General features: G+C 40.7%; 1 protein-coding gene across 2 annotated transcripts; it reads right to left on the minus strand.

Annotated features, from left to right (window-relative positions):
* Positions 1 to 3176: 3176 nt before the first annotated feature.
* LOC101892542 (protein pecanex) lies at positions 3177 to 17495 on the minus strand. Of its 2 annotated transcripts, none has more exons than XM_059118614.1 (11): positions 16601 to 17495; positions 16171 to 16526; positions 15835 to 15989; positions 13978 to 15084; positions 10503 to 13916; positions 9036 to 10439; positions 8798 to 8958; positions 8335 to 8734; positions 7919 to 8265; positions 5511 to 7859; positions 3177 to 5439 (listed from the first exon to the last, which is right to left on the minus strand). In XM_059118614.1, the coding sequence occupies exons 2-11, from the start codon at positions 16500 to 16502 to the stop codon at positions 4399 to 4401; spliced, it is 10710 nt and encodes a 3569-aa protein (XP_058974597.1). In that variant the 5' UTR covers positions 16503 to 16526; positions 16601 to 17495; the 3' UTR covers positions 3177 to 4398. The 2 variants fall into 2 exon arrangements, with proteins under 2 accessions (XP_058974597.1, XP_058974596.1); XM_059118613.1 differs by having other exon boundaries at positions 16171 to 16546.
* Between the last annotated feature and the right edge of the window lie 2365 nt (positions 17496 to 19860).

The raw sequence follows: 19860 nt of genomic DNA on the forward strand, positions 1-19860 counted from the left end.
ATACATACGAATAGAAAATTAAAGATAAATGCACTTTTTGTGCACGTAAGTAAAATTAAAGATACCTGCTTCATTGTGCAGATAAGTGCAATGAAGCTACCTGCATTTTGGGCATTGCTGCACAAGATGTCGTGCAATTTTTGATTGTGCAGGTAAGCAAAAAATACTGTATTGCGATATGTTCAGCTCACGAGCCATTTTCGGCCACCGCGACACTGGTTTTGATAAAGTCGCTTCTTTACTTTACGAACCATTTCTGCTGATGTTGCTGTTTTTTTCCGTCCACTTCCCTGACGTCGGACTACTCTACTAGTATTACGGTAACGAGCGATGGTACAAGACACTAAATATTTATTCACATTTAAATGCAGGAGTGCTCTAACGAGTTTTCCAGCCAAATATAAAGAAATCACACTATCACGCTTAAATTCCATCACGAATAATTTTTTTTCTGAAAAATTCTCACCAAAAGGCTTTTGTACGCTTGTAAACAATATAATAAGCTGTCACTGGAATAATTTTAACAGCTGTCGAACGAGAGACTTTAAAATGACAGCAGTCTGGAATTGGTTACAGTTTTTTCATCTCACCCTGTATTTTATGATCAGCGTAAAAATCTATGTCAATCTTGGTACGCCCGTTTGTCTGTCTGTTGAAATCAAGTTAGTTTTGGTATTTTATATCGAATCACGTTCACGTTTTGATTTAGCCACCATATAACAGTAATTTCCGATTTTCGGAATTCTGGAGAGTTTTTCCCTAATTTCCAACCATAATCAGTTGCAGTTTCACATTTCGTGTTGTCAATGGACAGTTTAAATTCTCGTTAAAACTATTTAATGTAGGTCCACTTTTTCAGAAGGTACCGATTTTAATTTCCAAGCAGTAACTTTCACATTTCGGGTTACCTGTGGGTAGTTAAAGTCGGTCCACTTTGTAGTATAGACCCCTTACAACTTTACTTACTGATTTTCGATATTTTCAATCATATTAGCTGTAAGTACGCATATGATCCACCATATAATATTACCTCCTTATTACTTGGTATTCTGAAGGGTTTGGATCATTTTCCAAATCAGCTGTGAGGGGACGTTTCGGGTTCTTAGTAGATAATTTAATTCCTCGCAAAATATGCAGATGCATCCATTATAAAAACGATCTCCAGATTTTAGCGATTTTGGGAATAGATTAGGATTTGGCCATAAGTTTTCAAATGGTGGAGGGTATGAAAAATCTGGTCAGTTCGAACTTGTCGTTTTTAATTGTTGAGTCCATATTCGACAGGTGTACTAAATTATTAACCTCCCTTTATGTGACGGGCTTTTATATCATTTTTATTGGCCTCAGCCTAATGACTTCTGTCTGACTGGTTTGCACCAAAACTCTCGAAAGGAGTGTCCGACTTAGTCCGTACTTTGTGCAAAGTAATAATTTTTAGCAAACCTTCTACCTTCCCTACAAAAGATCAACATTTACTGCGAATGTTTGCATCTCATGCCTAACGTATGGTGTATAGGATTTGGTTGAAACTTCGCCGTATCGTAATACTTATATCAGACATAGTGCAGTTACAAAGATTAACCTAATCGGTCGAGTTCTTCTGGTAACTCAATGTTGAATAATCATAGATGCAAAATTATTTCCAAATTTCTTTTAAACTTCGCAAATTCCCATATTTTACCTGGTACTACTCCCTCAGAAGATCAAAATGTTGAATAATATTGACTCCTACAATATATGACATAAACCTCATACATTTCTCATCTCTTCTCATTTTAAGCCCTCGACAATTTAATAACTTGTTCATATTTGAATTGAAGATCCTTTTCTCTATAATGCTGACACGTCAGAAAGAGTCTTCAGATTTATGATGAAAAATGGCTCCGCCATAACAGGACATTCCCACTCAGCACGTGCCACCCAAGAATGGTCCGGATAACAATCCTATTATGTTGGACTATTGTGTCTGAAGTATTTTGGAAAGGAACGTTGGCACTAAAAACTATCAAAGTGTCGATCACTTCAAGCAAGTGCTTCGCCGGGAATGGGCCAACATTCAGGCAGCGTGTGAAGGTTTCATTGGCCGTTTGAAGGCCATAATTCGTGCCAAAGGTGATCAATTCGAACAAATCTAAACCTATTCTAAAATTTGATGCTGTTTCCGATTTTTTTGCTTTCATTCAATAAAATTTAAAAAATGTAAAAATGTCAAACGCCATGACTTTGTTGCAGTTTTTTATCTCAACCTGTATATATAGAAAATTCACTTAAGTATATACAGGGTGAGATTTACAAACTGCTGGACAACGAATGTTGTCTTGTCGGAGAAAATCAAATTCGACAGTTCACCACTTTCGGCCAAGCGAAGCAACTCTTTAGCTCTATTGAGTCTATTTTCTTTCTGTTGCGGTGTAAGTTCTTGCACTCTTTGGAATTTCAATGGCTTAACCCTGAGCTCATTTTTCAATATTTGACGAATGGAATATTGCGATATGTTCAGCTCACGAGCCATTTTCGGGCACCGCGACACGTTTCGATCAAGTCACTTGTTTACTTTTCGAACAACGGTAACGAGCGATGATACGAGACACAAAAGATTTGTTCACATTTAAATGCTGGAATGCTCTAACGATAGGTTTTGGTTTGTGGTTTTCCAGCCAAATATAATGAGCTGTCCCTGGATTAATTTTAACAGCTGTCGGACGAGTGGCTTAGAAATGACAGCAGTCTGAGCAGTTGAGACAAGATCTTAGCTTATCCTTGCTGACGGCGCGCCAATCCGCATGTGGTTGCAGTTCACCTTGTTGTATAAACTTCCAGTTGTTTCCTTGGGATTATCCGAGCATTTTTTCTCGATACTGGTTGTGGCATTTCACTAATAAATGGTATCTTGGACTTCTTTCATACCTTTACGTTACTGATAATCTCCGTTAGGAGCAAAAGATCTGGAAATAAAGGTTTTAAAGAATAATACCATTCTGATACCCTCATTATCAGACCATTGGAGGCAAGCTTATAATTCCTAGTATAAAACATATTTCGCAGTAAATTGGCGGCCTGAAGAAAATCTTCTGTGGGTTGTTGGCTTAAAGCTGCTTGCTATGAAATCACTTTAGCGAGTAAACTGTGATTCTACATGTGAAAATAAAAAAAAATAAACTTTTTCCAGAACTAAATTATTTTTTTGAAAAATAACACTCTTTGTTTGGTTTTATTTTCATGTATACATATACCTAAAAACTCTTAAAAGTTATGTGCATTTATAAAGAGGATAAGAAGGAGGAGATATAAAAAGGCAATAAAACTAGAAAATAAAAAATGGTAGAAAAAAATAATCAAATATACTAGGGGGCAATTGGAACAAATAATAATTTTAATATTAATAAAAATAATACAAATATAACTTATCAGTTGGGGGGTTTGATATTTCTTTACAAACATTTTACAAAATCGGAGTATTTTTCTATGATAATAATAGGCCATAATTACATTAAATTTATCATTATCATCATATTTATATAATAATGGTTATATATAGATATAATACAATAAATGTATTTATTCATACATATGTATAATGTTTGTTTTTTTTTAATATATGTTTTAATTTTCAATTAATGTTAACATATTGTGTATTCAGCTAGTAATAAAGCAATAATATAAGGAATTTTTTACAACATTTTGTTTTCAGCTTTTTTTTCGTTTTTTTTTCTCTTTTCAACTTTATTTTCATATTTAACTTTGAAACATTAGAAGAAACTAAACAAATAACCCTGTTTTAATTATTATTAAATATACTTTTTTTGTTATGGGGGTTTCTTCTTTTTGTATGTATATGTGTATTTACTTTTTGCAATTAAACAACCATATTATTCTTTTTTGTTTATTAAAATATTAACTACGTTCTTTTAGGTTATGTAAAAAATAACTAATTTTAACAAATATTTACAAGCATTTTTAAAATTGCTATACTTTAAGTTTGTTTGCTTTCTGCAATAAATGGTTGAAAATAAAAGAAGAAAACCGAAAACAATTTCAATATCATGTAAGAGTATAAATATTTTTGGCTTTGCAAAACGAATAAAAATATGATCACGCAGGAGAAAAAGAAATAATATGGAAAGAAATTCGGAAGATCAATGTAGTGAAGGTTTGGACACTTCTCGCTCATCATTTATGGATATACAGGTGAAACGTTACAAATGAACACCCCTTTTTGGTAATATTGGCATTGGCAATGTGTGTGTGTGTGTGCTCGTGGAAACAAAACTCTACCCAGACGACAGACAATAAAAATAAAGCAGGGAAAGCAGATGACATTGAACCCAATAGCCCTATAAAATCATTTGCTTTGTCCATACCTAGTGCAAATGTTAACCATATTGTACTATTTAAATGCTAAACATCTGTACTCTCTTTGGGTTTTCCAGCAACAGCAGCAGCAGCTTTTGATGTATCTTCATCAGTTGCTTCACATTCCTTTGCAATCGAGTCAGTATTACTGACAAGTGTCAGCTCACTTTCATTATCTTTATTGTTCGTTTCAAACTCGTTTTCGGACGAGTCTTGCTCCTCGCCCCTTTCGTCTATGCTCTTTGCAAGCTCTTCAATTCCAATCTGTTCACTCACAACTGTATCACATATGGCATCAACCAAATGTTCAACCAAATCCTTGGCAGTACAACTATTGCTAATATTTGAGTTTTGGGAAGAGGATGTGGTCAACTTTTCCAGCGATATTTCTTCATTTATGGAATCTTTATCACCTGATGTTGTTTCGGATAGTTTGCTTTCTTCTTGTAGGGATGACTTTTCCTCACTTGGTGAGGATACATCGTTTTCCACAACTTCACTTTTTCTACTATCCCCTGCAGCAACCGGCGCAACATCTTTTTCCTGTTGCCACAATTGTTTGAGATATTCCTCTTGTCGTTGTTTTTCCAAATTCATAAGACAACTTTCATCTTCTGAACTACTACTACTCACCGCCTGTATACCACCACCTCCACTTTTACCGCTGCCACTGCCACCACGTGTTCCCTCGGCTAGTAGGGATGTTGGGGATTCTAAACTGCTACCCAATATCGGTGTAAGACCTCGATCGACCTGTTGTTGCCTCAGCTCAGCCATTTCTCTTTGCAAAGAGTTTCGTCTTGATGTTTCCATTTCTTTTTGTACACTATCCATGGCCTGATTGTATTGCCGCAAGCCACTGGCCGTAACTGGTACATAGTTTTCACCAATTTCAATCAAATAGACATCACGATTCAGGGGAGTTCGGCACACTTTGTTGGGATGATTTGGACGCCATATGTGAATAACGTAGCCAACCATGCCGGCACGTGGTTCCCAGCCATCCCATGACAGACGACCGCCCTTTTGGCGCAGGGCTTCAAATGGCCACACAATACGTCGGCACTGATCAATGTTGTGGAAAATCTGAAAGAAAAAACTCGCATTAATATTATATCCATCCACCCCCCTTCTCCCTCATCCTCCTTCACACTTACCTCTCTTTCATCCACTATTATCACTTTTTCATACAAGGCAAATCGTGGCTGAGCCACTTCACTTGTACTAGCACGGCTAAAAGATGTCCCGGAACCCGTTGTGGTTGCCCCCTGTTGTTCTGCCCCCATTGCTGATCCTCCTGCCAACGTTAAACCATTTTCTGTCGATGTCGTAGTGCCTGCACAATTCATGCTGCCAACACCAGCTGCAGCAGCCGTTAAACAAATGGGACCTTTTGTTTTGCGCGGGTAATCACCGGGAGTGGTAATTATATTACCTATCCCCAGATTGCCCGAGGAACAATAGATTTTTGTGTAACGTGGGCTACCACTGTTTACCGTATTATTTACTCCGGCCACCAGCGACCCCGCAGCCCCAGCCATATTATCACTAGATACATCTTTGTCCAAGGTCTGCGACGAATCATCAGAATCCTTGATTACCTCCGGCAGAACCGAACTAGTACTGGCTATGGGCAGTGTTGCTCTGCGTTCCCGTTCCGATGAACTGCGCACCGAAGAAGAAGACAACAGTTGCTTGTTTGTGCGAGACTCACGTAAGATTTCCTGTTCACGGTTGAGTAGACCAGCCAGCAGGGTGGTAGAGGAGGGCTTCATTACATTCATGGAACTCCGCATAGAGGATAGACCATCACTGCCAAATTGAGAACTCAAAGTGGCCCCCGGCACACCGGTTGCTGCTGTGGCTCGACTGAACATTGTACTGGCGGTGAGTGTATTATAAATGGGGGGAGATATATACATTGGTCTTAGATCCCCACTTTCGCCGGAATTGGAACAGGCACCCGACGGCAAACCCAGGTGAGTAGTTGTCTCCATGGAGGAACCTGAACTACAGCCCTGTCGACACTTTTCCCGTATATGATGCCACCAATCTAAAATATTCGTTTTAATTGCCTCCGGTGTTATGGGTCCACCCACAACCTTCTTTAATTGATCATTGGTATCGGCATAAGAGGTAGTCAGTGGTGAAACATAAATCGGATATCCAATGGGTTGATCACAACTGGAATTAATAATGTTACGCAAGGCTTGCTTGGCATTTTGAATGCTACCGCGTTCAGGATTACGATTACGCAAATAGATCAACTCCTGTTGCTGCCCAGCCCACAAACCACGAACACATTCCCTGTTCAGTTTGATGACACGGAAGGTGAGGAAACGTTTGGTTAGACGTATAATACGATACTCGTCCGAACCATCTTCCATGACATGACGCAGCGCCAGTAAATTGGGAGCACCGCGCAGAACTGCACTCCTCCAAACAGGATCCGCTTCATGAGAAATAACCAAATCCTTGGCACTTGTATCGATGGCTTCGTATAGAACATCTGGGTCTCGAAACTCATCCGGATTTGAGATGTGATCCTGTTGCAGTTTCAAAGCCATTTTAACAGCTGGAGCCACAACGGCATGCAACAGATCCATGTCGGCAAACACCCATTCATCTCGCGGTGATGTTATTCGAAAATCACCTTTAAACAGGGCATGCAAACCATGCAGAAAGAACTCCACTCCAGTCATCGAACTGTGCGAGGCTGTTGCCAAAGATCGCCGGGCCAAAAGGCTTAGAGCCAAACATAATGAAACAATAGGCGAGTCCTTGGCAATTGAAGGTACTTTAAGTTTAATGGGAGGAGGTTTCTCCGAGGATGAACCACGAGAAGGCTCTGCGGAGGCTGCTCTGCCTTCTGGCCTGGCCGAAGGAGAACAATCACTCTTCTGATATGAATGTTTACTGCCGGAGGGAGCCGATTTGCTAGACCGCGTTAAAGGTGTCGATGTGGATGTCAGGCCCGGAGCACTTTCCGATGCCTGACGCGATATATTTGCCAGCGAGTGTGATGTGGCCATTTGTTCCACAGAATTTACAACGACTTCATTACTACCCGACATAGTTGCACTCTTTTGTGGACGTATTCTTAGCTGCTGTTGTGATTGTGACTTTTGTTGAGCTGTCGAGAGATTCGGTGTACTGGCGATGGTACTTGTGGAGACGGCAGCCGTTGGCTGTTGCGTTGTAATACCAGCCTGTGAAGCGGTGGGAGTAGGATTTTGATTTGGTCCACTGGACGCCGTTGGTGTGGGATTTAAACTTTCCTTGCGCTTGTCATAACAATAGTTGAGCCAACTCAGGTAGACGTAACAAAAACTCGTGCGAGTTATGCCAACTGCACGAAAATCAAAGTCTTCGTCCAGATTGAAATTAAAAATTGGATCCAGATCCACAAATTGACGACTGAGGGTGTGTTGCAGTGCTTCTTGGATGACAGTGGAACTGAGCCATTCATCGAGTTTAGGATTTTTGATAACATAGTAGATAATACTCTGCATGAGAAAAAAGTGAATATATTCACAGGAAACACGTGATTGATAACCGAACTTACCTTCACATAGTATGTAATGAGAACTTTTCTGTATTCAAACACCTGAAGAGTCGTGCTGGCCAAATTATCCGATATGGAATAACCTTCCACAACATATTGCGATGCCACAACTTGCCAGGCTAACCAACGTGTAGAAAACATCGCATTGGCGCTTAGCATGCGTGGCAAATGCCCCGGATCACAGCAGCAACAGCCTTCATTGTCTTCCACATCTTCGGTAATGGCCTCAACCTCACGCTGCTGGCAGTATGTTCCACGAAATTCCAAACCACGCATTTGAAATGTGCACAAGCCGTTACCCAACTCAATGATGTGAACCAGACAGTTTAAATAATCCGAAGCCAGCACTACAAGTCGAAGGAGAAAGCATTACTTCAAATGAACAAGGTGTCTTGATAACTCCACTAATTGCTTACCAAAACAGTCACCCTGATTGACATTACCCCAGCGACCCATTATCAAATCGCCACACAATGAATGTTGCAGAGAACGCGTTAGATGTTCATAGAATATGGAATTCAAATTATTATCATCTGCTCCCAAATCACGTTCCAGCTGTGAACTCAAACGAGTATTGGAATGGTCAATGCGGCGTGTGTTGTAATCTCTTTCCCAGAACTTAATGGGCCTTACATAGGATGTAAGGAAGATTGCACTACCCAAAAATGGATTAAGCGGTGTGGACAGGAGTGACGATATGCCTGCCTGTAGGAAGAGCATAGCCGAGTGCGGCACACTAAATGGTTGGGCAAAAGCATGGAACGCAGAGCCCCATGTTATTTGCCAGGGTGCAATATATGTAACAATAAATTGAAGCTGAAAAAGAAAAGAAATCTGGTCACCAATCCATTTGGATAATAATTTTAATGCAAAACATACCTTTAAAAAGAAATCACAACATTTTCGAAAAGCCAACGACACAAAGAAATAGTCGATTAGAAATGTTTCGGATGCCATCGCGAAATCCACACGAAAGAATAGAACAGTGAACATAACAATCAGGTACTGGTTTGTGGGATCCGAATAAGCATTGCGAATAACTGAAAACCAAAGAGCAAAATATTATTAAAAAATAATTCGCGAAACGGAGAGTTAATATTCAACTATCTCCACTCACATTTTAAAGCACACACTGCCACTATTACCGAACCCCAGGCAATACCATACTTTACAGCTATCACAGTGGCATCGGCCGTTAATGCGGATATAACCAGCAGTGGAAACAGCACATTTCTCTCAATCAAACACAAGTAAATGTAGAACTTTTCAAACCACATAATCTTTGGCGCATTCGATACTTCGTAACGTCCATATTCCTTTTGCTTCAACAGCGGCTTGGCAAAGCACAGCCAGGGCATGTGTTTACGCATTTGTGGTATAATGTAATGCAACAGGAAGCCCAGGGCTCCAGTAAATCCATAAAGTACCACATTCAAATCTGGCTGCAGTACCGTGAACACAGTGCTACAGTGTAAACCTAGGACCACCACTGCCAAAAAGACAGTCACCACAAAATCATTCTTCAGCCTTGTATAGACGGTGTGTTGTAGTTTTTTAGGCAAAGGATCGGCGGAATTACTTTCGGTCTCACTATTTGCATTGTCAGGACAATTCATGGTAAATACATCGATTTCATTGGCCTCGGCTTCATTGTGAATGACTCCTGTATAGGTGGATATTTCAGCAGGATTTGTGGTCGAGGTAGTTGACATTTTATCCAAGTCAGTTTCTTTGGCGGTTGTGCCAGCGGCAGATGCTGCTGCTGCTGTGGTGGTGGTGGTGGTAGTAGTGGTGGCCACCAACTCTGTTTCTTTACTTTCTCTAATCACCGGTGGCAGTTGTAGTGAGGAAGGTGTCACCCCCTCCTCAACTTCTTTCATTATATTTTCTGTTTCTAAATTTGTATTACAGGAACTACTGGAAGCCGTTATTGCCTTTTTACTGGTTGACATGGTAGTTTTGCCCAAAGTCTGAGTACTACTACCCAATGAAGATGCCTTCGATTTGCTTCTTTTCTCAGTCATTGGATCTTTGTCTTCCGACAGTTCATTGGTTTCAGTTTCTTCCTCCTCCTCCTCCCCGGCCTCTGCGTCAGCTTCTTCCAGCTCCTCGGTTGTTTCATTTCTTGGAGTTGTACCATTTTGCAATTTCTCCAAAGAAGACATTTCAATATTTTCGCCGGGTTTACTTTTTTCACCACCACCAACACCTTGCTTTTCCCTTTCACGCTTCTTGGATGAACCTCTTTTCGTTTTACCGGCAGTTAGCTTTTGAGTACTGGCGGTGCTCAACTCATCATCATCTTCGTGGTACGTCGACATAATGCAGTGCTTCATAAGAGCCCAAATATGGCTAAAATCACTAGCTGATCGGGAGAGGTGATAACCCAAGGGCACAAGAAGGGCACAAAATATGGAGAAAATAATGTGCTGGGTACCTTTGCCTTCGTTGAGCGCCGCATATAAGGGACCATAGAGCAACATAACGCCCAATATTGAACGTAAAACACAAAGAACGGAACCTGCAAAGGAAAAAAGATTATATGAATCGTCTCCTCTCTTTCGGACATTTGCCACCAACTTACCCATTAAACTTCCGGCAGCATTGCCACCAAACACATGCATATCGATTTGTTCCATCAAATACATTGTAAATGTATTTATCTGCGGGAACAGGCCCAACGAAAATATCAGCGGGAAACTTAACAGAAATATATAGAGAGCTTGTAGAACCAAGCTGTTAACTTGGGCCGGATAAAAGGCCACTCCAAAGAAAACCCACTGCTTCATTTCCCCTCCTTGGAGAGCTTCCACATCGTATTCCTCCTTTAGATTTTGAAAAAATAGCAGCAACGACGAACAAATGCAAAAATATATAGCTCGTGAATAGGCCACGGTTTTGTTAAAACCATGTATCGGAGAAGCTGCATCTGGTTGTACACTTTTCAACAATGAATACTGTGACCCGGCTATGACAGCGCAAAAGAGAAATGCAAACACATCCTTGTAATAGCTCAGCTGTAGAATTGATGAACCCAAATATGCCACCGCGGCACTAAGTACCACAGACAGCAGGATGTGTATCCAATGGATGTCCCGATCAAACAACGCCATCAGCTCTAGTCGATCCATTGAGATGTTGAATTCCTGTGTATAGGAACCTAATTTGAGGCGGTATTTGTAAAACGATTTTGGTGTTATGGCTGGCTTGTCGGAGGTCAACATGCAGGCGGGACGCCAGTAGTCGCAATAGTTATCTATATGGGCACCATCCACATTCAATATGGCAGCCATGGCTGCTCGATTGTTGGTCGTCGTTAGCGGCGTAGCTTGTATCCGCTGAGAGGTCTCCATGTTGCGCAATTCATCGTTGATGAACTCATGGATGAAACCTTTCAGGGAGACTGTAGTGGCACTGCTGACATTACGGTTATTGAGTACTGTCGAAGAAGAGGGAGAATCAATCATTACTTGTGTCAATGGAGCAGCGGTTCTGGAAGCAGCCGCTGCAGCTGCTGCGGATGATGATGAGGCGGACATGATGTGAGACATGGCTGCATTGCTATCTAAAGGCCACTGTTCGATAGCATTGCTATGATTGGATTCAGCATCGCCAGCTGATCTCTGTCGCATACTCCTCCTCAGCAATTGTTCCCGATGATACAAACGTTCGGTTAATGCCAGTCGTTCAGCCGAGGAAGCTGAGTTCAAGGCCTTCAAGGCATCCTGATAAAATTGCAAGTGGGCACTGGACATGTTGCCTTGAGTGCCGCTACTCACAGACGTTGGCAAAGAGGTTAGGTTCTCGGGATTTTCAATGGGCCTGCCCCTATCGTCTACTGAACCGCCGTGCATTAACCACAACATTTTCTGAATATCAGCTGTAAAAGACTCCGCACTGACACTGTGGGAACTATTCGATGAGGAGGAGGTGCGCGAAATTGCCTTGAGACCAGCGGCAACAGAAGCAAAAGCATGATTCGATTGAGTGGGGGCTACCGAACTCCAATTACCCGCATGCCGTTTGTAACTGTGATGGGAACAGGAGGGATTCTGGTGGTTATCTTGTCCCCCGGATCGTTCGTCTATCTCACGATATTGCACTAGTTTTGGTATGGCGCCTAATCGTTTACCCACATTTGCATTCGAATTGGAGCTAGAAGAGGAAGCTCCATTATTGGCATTTGTCGTTGTTGGCACATTATCCTGAAAATCATCTCGCGATTTACTCGGCTTCTCCTGATGCACCTTCTCGTTTGAAATATTGAGTAGAACATCTTTTGAGCTGGCACTTATCTGTTCGCAGTCGCTGGAGGGACAACCAGAGTCGACCTCATTGCCTTTTGGTTGCTGGTGTTGTTGGTTATGAATAACAGCTGCAGGTGGGAATGCTTGAGGGACAGTATTAGAAGCAGCAACCGCTGGTGGCTGCACCTCACCATCAGGATTACTCAAAGCCTGTATGCTGGCTTGATGCTTTTTAATGGAATGTTTTTGTTTTTGTACGTTTTTAATTTCATCCCTCAGGGCCTTTTCGCTCGTCTTCTCTTTGTTCGAATTTGAGGTGGAGGAGGATGAGGTGACGGCCCACTTTTTATTGTTTAACAACGGTGATCTAGAGCCATTGTTATCGGTTTCCGAATCTGTGGAATGTAAACGTTCCCTGGTCATGGTTAGAGCACCATCATTATCGTCGTCGTCGTCATCATCGTCCTCTTCGCCGTCGTCTCCATCCACGGTATCATGGCGTGTTTCGTGTGACGTTGACCTTACAGGTGGTTTATCAGGCTTATTTCTTTTGTTAATTTCCGATAAACCTTGAGCAATTTTTTGTTGGCTTTGCAGTTGTAGTTGCTGCTCTTGTTGTTGTTGTAGTTGTTGTTGGGCTCGTAAATCATCATCCAGTTGATTGTGGGTATGTTCAAGAACCTCCAGTATGTGCTCTACATTATAGTCGAAATCTTTGAACTCATCATCGTCATCATCTTCATTGCTTTCGGTAGTATCATGTCGCGGATCGATGGATTCTTCATCCTCAACTTCATTCTCATCATCCTCATCGCCCTCATCATCATCATCGTCGCCGTCGTCTTCGTCTTCATCGCCATCATCATCATTGTCTTTGGTATCATTCAATATTTGACCAACATCGGACTCAGCACTGTGATGATGTGAATGATGATGGTGCTGTTGCGGTTGCGAATGATGCTGATGGTGAGAATGAAGAAAATGATGAGGACACACTCCACCCACAGCACCCATTGACGCGTCATCCTCATCCAATGCCAGTTCAATGGGGTTTTCGTCATTTTCCACAGAGTCGTTTACTGATAAATCGGTATCTTTTTTCGGTTTGTTTTCCTGTTTCATTTTATCCCTGCCTTCATAGACCGGATCTATAAGAGCATTTGTGGAACCAAAATCTAAACTACTGTTTGTTGAGCTGCCGCCAAAGCTTCCACCGAATTTGGGACACAAATTCAAGTGGGGATTGCGTACTAAACATTTACTAGGAGGTGGCAAGAGGGAGTTTTGAGGATTTTTTATCTGCTGTTGGCCGTTTATGGCTTCCACACTATTTGGATGCGGACACAGATTCGACACAGATGGTCGGGGGCAGGCCACTTCTAAAGCTGTGCTTTTGATGCGGCGCACTGTCGTTGTGCTGCTTGGCAACTGGCCGACATTCGAGGAACTGTCGTTTGGTGTTTTAAACAGTGTTGTGGCATTTGAATGTCTACGTCTTTTGATGGCTCCTTCCCGTCGCGGTCGTTTATGAAGTTGCAGGGCTGATATTGTATAAATGGGATCCTTTGAAATATTGGCACGTCCCGATGAAGTTTGAGAATGATGATTCAGCCTATATTGATTTGAGTGTGGATGAGAATTGAGTAGAGCAGCTCGAGATGAATTGGCAGTTGATCGGTCGTCTAGCTGTTCTATGCCCAGGTCGGATTTTGTAAAGCTATCATCTTCAATGAATACATCAGAGGAAGAACCTAAAAGGAAAAAACGTGGTTAATAGACTTTTCAAATATGGAGGATTCCAAATTTTCATACCCAAAATCCAGGATGGCAAAGCACGCATTCTGCCATCGCTGCTGAGATGACTGCCATGCGTTACAATATTGGCACTACCTCCTAAGCCCAGTTCCAAATCATCCACATCAAAACTTTCACTGGCCCCTATGCTGGAGGAGGCCAGTACTGCTACGGACCCACTGCTACTAGCCATGGGAGCACCTCCTCCGCTACCGCCCCGCCGATGCGTGTGATGGTGATGACGGTGATGCGGATGATGTCGTCCATGTTCATGATGTATCGAGAGAAACACTCCACCCCCACCACTATGACCACTTGTGCCAATACTGCTGACAGCAATTGTCCCACCACTTCGTTGTTGTTGTTTCAGTCGCTCATCATGTGTTTCCGAGGAACGATGCCTTTGTAAACGTGAAGTTTTCAGTGCAGAAGTGGTGGCATTTGAGTTGGAGGCAGGAATGACGCTCAGTGTTGAACTCGTTGTATTTGATCGTTGTGCCTGCTGATGGGATTGCTGTGCCCCTGTTGTGGAAAATGCTGTCGGTTGAGTTACCGAGCCGCTCTTTGAAACTTGTGCGTGTACAAAACTATCACATTTCTCTGCATTTCCAGCTGCTCCACCACCACTCGTCGAAGTCTTACTTGCTTCCGACACTTGCCTTTGTATTAATTTGGCAACAATTGCAGACTCGGCAGCTGCATCCAAACTTGATTGCCGTTCCAATCGTCTGCGCTGGTGGCTACCACGTACAATTTCCGACGATTTACGTACTAAATGAGGTGGCCTTGGGCCAGCACTAGCCAAGGCTGTGGCACCACCCCCACTCGCCACAAGACTATTGCTAGCATACGAACTTGCTACCGGACTGTTGTCTTTGGGATAAACACTAATATATTTGGCTTGTGGATCATTAATGGGTGTCGAAGATGTGTTGTTGTTATTGTTACTGGTGCTGATGCTGCTATTGTTAATCGTATGCGAGGAACGTATTGATTTTGAATTACTTGTTGCGCCGACCAGAGACTGTTGATCCTGCTGGCTATTGCCTGAGATCATGGATGGGGCATAGAACATTAGCTCTATGGATTCGGAACTGTTTTTGCGGTGTACATCAACTTTCAAATCTACAGGAAGAAGAAAAGTAGCATTTAAATTACATTAATTATTGGTCTTGAAAATCTTTAAATGGATGGCAGCTAGACAAAGTTTTAGTTTCTGGTTTAACCCGGCAAGAACGGAACGTATACTCAATAGTATATTTGGTATAGAATGATGCTGAGATAGTTTTGGGGTCACATAAGGGTGGTAGAAATGAATGTGCTAGTTAGTCTCCGACTCCAGTTGCAGACTTCACCTGAGTTCGTAAATGAAGTAGCAAAAATGGTCCGAGTACTTTAACAAATATTGATATGAGAGCTTTTTTGTTGCCTTTATAGACCAGAACTGTCCAATTTGTAGGTCCATTTCAGTCCCATTTCACATAAAGTTTTATTTCCCGGGAAATGCTGTCTGTTTAATGCATTCAAGTGCCATTCATTAACTTCCATCTTTCCCTAATTACGCCGAATTTGAGAGTCTTAAGGGCAGCTTGGCTATCTACATATATCGTGACTAGCCACTAGTAGGTCTCACCATTGCCTGTGACATACTTTAAGCTTTCAGTACCCAAAATTTTTAGTTTGAAATAAACTACAGCCAACGTTAAGCTCGCATGCTCCTCTGGCGTTTATCTGCTCTCCACTTGCAGATCACACAATTCACTGTGACGGTTATCCCATTCGTCTCACAAAAAAATTGATTCTTCCGAATTGCTACCAGTATAATTCATTTTACATGCCATCCATTCATTCCATAAATGCGAAAACCTTTCTTACCAATAATACTATTTCCATTCTCTATGGACACCATACTGTTCTCTGCGCTTATTTCATTGATGGCCTTCTCCACCGAAGCAACCATATCATCGGTGGCCACCTCCCCATCCTCATGTATCACCTTCATTTCAATGCCAGGTTCATTGTCTCGATTTCTGCAAAACCAACCATCGTCGTCATGAATGATGACACACACAGCAGCGGCAAATTTTGAATAGGCAGGGGGTAAAGAGAGCAGATATACACATATAAACAAATCAGAACAATTGACGTACTATTATAGCACTAGCCTCATAATGAACACTTTTTTTCGCATTCAATATGTAGGTCACCTACCTTTCGGCCGATGTTTCCTTGGTAACCTTGAAAAAGTGTTGCTTTATATTCGCCTCTGACATTGACTGGGCTCGATCGTACAAACGATGCAATGCCATATTGGCCACCTTCAGCAGCAACACCGTCAAACTGGTCAGGATGCTGTAGATGCACCATGTCAGCCATGTTCCCGGAAAATACAAATATGCCACAAACGGTGTACACAGCAGAAACAGCCACAAATACAAGTGGACAATGTTGCAGAAGACACTTTGATGCGGGTCATAGAACCAACCGCCAGTTAGAGAGGCCCAGACGCCTTGACGTAATATTTCCAAGGTCTGAGAACCCATGGCTTACGCCCAGGCATTGCCAAACTAGGAAATCAAAATAGAAACTGAAAATGTGAAATGCTTTTGAATCTTGTCAATGGCCACCACCTCCACCGCACCTTCTCCTCCCGTGGAAAGAATGTAAACAACACACCAAAGTCGAAACCTTGAGTTATGTCTTTCTATTTGTCGCTTGCTTCCTTGCTCGCTCGTTCACTCGCTTGGCTTGTTTTGCTGTGCCGACGTATTGGCTGCTGTCTGTCTGTCGGTCTGACTGTCTATCTGTTGTTGCTGCTGTCGTCTTAGTCGCTGTTGTATGAGATGTGTTTTTCTCCTACACTTGCTCTGCTATTGTTGTTGCTGTAATCCGAGACTCCTTGGCGTTCGTTAAACGGCTAAACACCATCAGCTGCGGAGGGGGAGTTTGCAACAGCTTCTCACCTCTTCCGCAAACACAGCAGCAGCGTATCACTCCAACACAACACAACACACACACGCACGTACACACTCACAACACCGACTATCCACACACTCAATTCAACGATTTTTTTCTTTCTTGCACTTACTTCTCCCAGATTTCCCAGAGTTATGCCAACTATTCCCACAAATTATCAACATATTTCTGTAAATTTTCTGTGTAACTCATTATGCGGTTGGCCAACACTTTTTGACTTTTGATAATCGTCGTTTGCACTTGCTTGCCCAACTTTTTCCTTTGAAACTGATTCGTATGATTTAATTGCTTGCCTTGCCTGAAATTTCACTTTTTCATTTCATTCATTCATTCATTTTTTCTCGTTATTTTATACAACAATATTTTGATGTTTTTATGCAATAAAAACAGTACAATTGTTGAATTCTATTAAAAACTTCTTCCACCGACCCCGTTATTTATAACTTTAAGTGATTCACAGTTTTTTCTTCGGATTTGAGGCAATTTTACAATATTTTCTGATCTTTTTTTGAGTGAAAATTTCTTTATTCCTCCTCTTGTTTACATGTGTTGTGTCAGTGTCATTTTGACAAGTGCTCACTGCAAATATGGGGTGAAAAAGGAATCCAGAAAAATCAGCTACGAAGATGGATGGAGAGAGGAACATGAAAAAAAAATTAGGGATTTCATGTCAGATAACTGAATGAAAGGTCAACACTTCTTTTTAAAATCATGTACTATATATCACTAAAGGATTATTTCGCTACAAAAACTCTAGATTTTTTCGATGCATGTGTTGAAATGAACATTTTGAAAACACTCGAATTTGAATTTTTTCTGAACATTTTTTTTTGTTATTGAAAAGAAAACACATACATAAAAAATAAAGATGACATATTAGGCCAAGAAAATAAAAAAATTAAAATCATATGGTATCATAGCCCTACCTTGATATCATTGTACCATGTACAAATCTACTTATATTTAAAAAAACATTTAAAATTTTTTTACATATCAATGCTCCCAAGCGTTGATGCATCTACCTGTATTCTTCTGCCATGTGTCAAAACAAATACACAGCATTTATATGTGTGTGTATTGTTTTGAATTAAAAAGAAAATAATTTGAAATTATTTCAAATTTAGATGAAACATAAAATGCATATTGTCCACGTCAACGGGCAACAAGACGTATTATTTTGAGATAAAACAACATTGTCCCTCTATCTTGGATTTAATTTTGGGGAGAGGGCCCAATATTTCATTCATATTTTGTGAGTTTTCCTCAATATATTAATTTTGTGAAAAGAAGTAAAATAAACAAAACCAATCGTTGCATGGTTAAAAATATATTTGACACTATAAGACTCCGGTACAGGGTTGCATTTCCCTTGTTTCTTTAAAGTCGCATCGACACAGCTGCTGGGACAATGAAATGTCTAATCAATGTTGGAATTGAATTTTTTCCGAAACCAAGGTATTCCCTGCCTTACCCCCTGGTAAACATTACCATCGTTCTCCACTAATAAACAAACGTTGTTTTTATAAAAACAACAATAATGGGATAAAGCCTGACCATTTTGCAACAAAAAAATACTACAGTATCCCGAACAAACAAGCCACACTGTTCTGAAAAATATTTAAGTTTGTTAAAATTGTTAAAAAAATGCATATCATTTGAGAGAACATCCAGGCATTTCTTTCATCTTTTGCGCTATTTGACTCATTTTGAAAGTGAACAAATAATTTCAATTAAATGAAAACTACTTGTTGCATATACAGCCTGTTCCACGATCTCGAAAGAAAATTTGTGCGAACGGAGGCTACTCACTCACTTTCGTATAAGAATGCGTTCCACTAACTTTCGTTTTTTCTTTCGCATAGCCTTACGTGATTCAGTGTTGCTAAATATTTTTTGAAAAAATTAATCGCGCAACGCAAAAAAGCAACAGTGGCTCTGTCTCAACTGACAGTTCAGTTGTAAACAAACAAATTGTAAATAAACAAACAAAATAAAATTCTAGTGATTGTGTTCTTAAAAAATAAAAAAAATGAATATTTCCGAAGCCCTATTCTTTATGGATGATGTGGAGGAGGTTCAAAATGTGCCACGGAGGCATTTAAGAGATGCTTCGAATTTATTTGAAGTACCTAACAACCAGTAAGTATTATTGTATTTTTACATTTTTGAAATAATAAAAAATGATTTTTTCTAGGTTTGTGGCCAATTTTCGTGTGTCGAAGGAAGTATGATGGAAGTGAAGTGGGTGCCCGGTTACAGAACTACCCAAATCCGCCCAGATTTAAAACTTCTTCTGCTGCTTCCAAAAATTGGCACTCCTCTGGCGAACTCAGATTCTCCTCCATATACTCAACTAGTGACCGCAGCTGTGTAGTTGATGATTTTTTCGTGCTGCAATTGAGAAAATAAAAAAAATATATTTGTTGTTCACATATTAAATTGCATCTATTATTTTTACTTACATTTTTGTTTCCATTTTAAATCAAGCAATGTTTATGTTAAAACAATTTTCCTTAATTGTTATCATACGACAGCAAACACACAAGTGACTGATTTTGACATTTGTGTTCGCATGCGTACGAAAGAAAAAAGATAGTGGAACGCAAAATTACACTGAAACGCTTACGTTTTCGTTCGCTTTGATTTTCGTGCAAATTTTCGTTCTGATGGATTTTAGTGGAACGGAAATCAGCTGTTTGTCGTGTAAAAGTTGTGCGAACGTGTTCTTTCGATATCGTGGAACTGGCTGATAATTTTGAGTAATTCTGACAGAAAGCGGGCATTGCCTCGGGCTGTATTTCTCTAGTTTTATGAAGCTGTTCTACCTCCTTATTGTACCATGAATATAGGTAGACATTTGGGATCATTGATATGTCTAAAATTTTAAAATGTGTTTTTTTTTTTAATATAAATAGATTTTTGTAT

The sequence above is a fragment of the Musca domestica genome, unplaced genomic scaffold (genome assembly GCF_030504385.1).
Source record: "Musca domestica strain aabys unplaced genomic scaffold, Musca_domestica.polishedcontigs.V.1.1 13, whole genome shotgun sequence".
NCBI lineage: Eukaryota > Metazoa > Arthropoda > Insecta > Diptera > Muscidae > Musca > Musca domestica.

Coding starts and splice junctions, on each gene's coding strand:
- LOC101892542 (XM_059118614.1), bottom strand. CDS start 16,502: ATGGGTTCTCAGACCTTGGAAATATTACGTCAAGGCGTCTGGGCCTCT. Junction 8,735..8,797: donor GTTGTGATTTCTTTTTAAAG/GTATGTTTTGCA, acceptor TTTCTTTTTCAG/CTTCAATTTATTGTTACATA. Junction 8,266..8,334: donor CAATCAGGGTGACTGTTTTG/GTAAGCAATTAG, acceptor TTCGACTTGTAG/TGCTGGCTTCGGATTATTTA.